The 3084-nt window shown below is 37.2% G+C and overlaps 1 protein-coding gene across 1 annotated transcript; it reads right to left on the bottom strand.

Annotated features, from left to right (window-relative positions):
- Positions 1–663: 663 nt before the first annotated feature.
- On the bottom strand, positions 664–912 carry LOC108402941 (dynein light chain 1, cytoplasmic-like). Its single transcript, XM_017669794.1, has one exon. It carries the CDS (start codon positions 910–912, stop codon positions 664–666), a length of 249 nt encoding a protein of 82 aa, XP_017525283.1.
- Positions 913–3084: the final 2172 nt, after the last annotated feature.

The raw sequence follows: 3084 nt of genomic DNA, 5'->3' as shown, positions 1-3084 counted from the left end.
CAGGCAATGTGTTGGGTACTGTGGATACAGAGCTAAGTAAGACAGGGTGTCTGCCTTCAAGGGATCAGACTTGGAAACAAACTGCTACCACAGAGCACAAGCGCTTTGAAGGGAAGTGGGTGCCAGGTGCCTTGGGAGGAGGGAGGGGCAAGCACCAACTATCAAAACACATGAAAACAACCATCTCCACTTAGCACAGCTAGACTTTGAACTAAAACCTATACAACATTGTCTCCCTGATTGAATCCTCACGACAGCCCCATGTGGTGGTTAAAGAACTTGCCTAAGGCCACAGTCAATGTTTGAATTCAGCTTATCCAGGTTTTCTGGCTCCACAGCAGAAAGCTGCACACATACATACAAGACCTGACACAGTGAGTCCAGCCACTGGGAATATGTCCAACCACTTCGCTATGTCCTGTTAACAATTTAAAAGGAGCCCATAACAACCCATTTAAAAATGGATTTAAAACATTTTTTTGCTAAATGTTTTATAACCACACAAATGAGTACAGAGAATCCTGTACAAAACAACACAATAAAGGTTTCAAGATTGATGTGTCCCTTTAGGTAAGGTTGAAGATTTCAGACTCTTGTATTGGAATTTGAGCTGCAGTCCTTGTTTTTGGAAGGACGGCTGGGTATGTAGCACAGTCCATGCTTCTAACCAGATTTGAACAGAAGAATGGCCACTTGGCCCAGGCAGAAGTAGATGAAGTGTTTGGTTTTAGGTGTCAGGTAATTACCAAAGTTCCTCCTAGAAACTTGGGAGGTCTTGTCACACTCCTTAATATGGGCTGCAGTGTCCTCTGTGTTATATTTGTCCAGTTCCTGAGTAGCATACTCCACAGAGTCCTGTTGCATTTCCCCCAACATATCAACATTTTTTATCATGTCCTTTCTGTCACACATAATTACGGTGCAGCAGGACCTGGCCAACTGTAGTGGTCTCCTGGGGGAAGGGCTGGCGAGGCTCCAACCAGTGGGAGCTGCCATCACTACCAACACTGTGGTGCATTTTGATACAAATTTTTTTAATGTTGAGTATGTAATGCATTCACATGTTTTTCCCCACATACTTTTTTGAATAGACAATGCATTCTCATGATTTAAACATTAAAAAAAATTAGGTTCACTTAAAAGTTTCCTGCTCCTGCCTCCCATTGGCTCAGACCCAGATTACCAAAGGTAATCCCTTCTATAAGTACTGTATGCATTTTTTCCAGAATTTCTTTATGAATATATATATATATATATATATATTTCCTCTTCCTTCCCCAGAAAAGGTAGCATATCATACACACAGTTTTGCACTTTGTTTTTTTCAGTTGATGATATATATCTTGAAGATCTTTCTGTATCATTAGCACTTCGTTCCTTCTCCACAATGTAGTATTCTACTTTATGGATATACTACAATTTATTCAACCAGTTCCTTATTGATAGACATTTGTATTGTTTCCAATTTGTTGCTATTACAAAGAATGCTGCAGTGAATAACCTTGTACATAGGTCAATTGTGCAAGTATATTGGTAGGATAAATTCCTAAAAGTGGTATTGCTGGTCAAAAGTTATATATATTTGTAATTTTTAAAGATATTGCCAAATTGCCCTCTATAGGGACTAACTCAATTTACATTCTCACTAGCAGTGGATGAGAGCACCTGTTTCCCCACAGCCTTTTAACACATAGTGTTAACAAACTTCTGGTTATTTGCTAATCTAATAGATAAAAAAATGGCACCATGTTTTTCTCATTATAAGTGAGGTTGAGCTTTTTTTTTTTTTTTAATGTTTAAGAGTTTGCATTTCCTTCTCTCTGAACTGTCTGTTTACATCCTTTGTCCATTTTTCTCTTGTTGGTCTTTTTCTCTGGATTTGGAAGGAGCTTTTTTATATAAAGGAGATTAGCTCTGCTTATGATACAAATTGCAGCCACTTTTCTATAATTTTGTGTTAAATGTTCTAATCAATGCAACAAAACATGTTTTAGATACGATGAAAAAATATTCAAAAGGAGAATTCAATGAATCATTATTTGAACATGATTACATAGCTAAATAACTTTAAAAACTGATTCAAATTGATAAAGTTAATTGAATAACTCCAGATAAAGGAAATTGAAAATAATGTTGGGTCTAACAAGAAAACATAAGAGAATACATACATATATTAAGACCATTTCTACAAACTAGGAAAAAGAAAATATGAAAAAGAGACTTTGTTCACAATAACTGTAAAAAATATAAAGTGCCTAAAAGTAATTTTGCAAATAAAGAGTGTGACCTATATGAAGAAACTAAGACTTGAATAAATGGAAACTTGAATAATTGGAAATCCAGACCAGGTTATTAGATGAGAAAATTCTATATTTGAAAGAGGTCACTTATCAAATTATTTTAAATGCTTAATGCCATTAAAACAAAGCTAAATAATTTTAAATTTGAGAACGTATTAAGCTCATGTATAAAAATAAAAAATCATAGACATCCACATACACATGTTTTAATTCTAAAAAGGAGAGTCATGAGTGTAGATTTCATGCTAAAAGATGTAAACATATATTATAGAGCAATAATAATAAAAAACAGTATGGTAGGGGAGGAGCCAAGATGGAGGCATGAGTAGGGCAGCTGGAATCTCCTCCCAAAACCATATATTTTTGAAAATACAACAAATACAACTATTCCTAAAAGAGAGATCAGAAAATAAAGTACAACAGCCAGGCTACATCTACATCTGCAAGAACTCAGTGCCTCACGAAGTGGGTAAGACACTAGCCGCAGCCTGGCGGGACTCGAGCACGCCCCCGACCCTAGCCCACTGATGGGAGGAGAGGAATCGAGTAGGGAGAGAGTGGAATCACAGGACTGCTAAGTACCCAGCCCTAGTCATCCACACCTCTCAATATTCATATTTCTCAGCTCACTTTTAAGACCTTTCTTCTAACTCCACACTAGTGATCTTATCAAAGTCTCATGCATGCTGTTGAGTGCTGGGCTTTACACGATTGCCCCCTGCATCTCTTTGATCTAATTTCCTGCAGTATTGCTCTCCCACACACTCACTCAGTTCTAGCCCCA

The sequence above is a fragment of the Manis javanica genome, chromosome 1 (genome assembly GCF_040802235.1).
Source record: "Manis javanica isolate MJ-LG chromosome 1, MJ_LKY, whole genome shotgun sequence".
Taxonomy (NCBI): domain Eukaryota; kingdom Metazoa; phylum Chordata; class Mammalia; order Pholidota; family Manidae; genus Manis; species Manis javanica.
This window is presented reverse-complemented; position numbering and strand designations above follow the sequence as displayed.

Excerpts from the sequence above, each read along its gene's own strand:
- LOC108402941 (XM_017669794.1), bottom strand. The coding sequence starts at position 912 with ATGTGTGACAGAAAGGACATGATAAAAAATGTTGATATGTTGGGGGAA.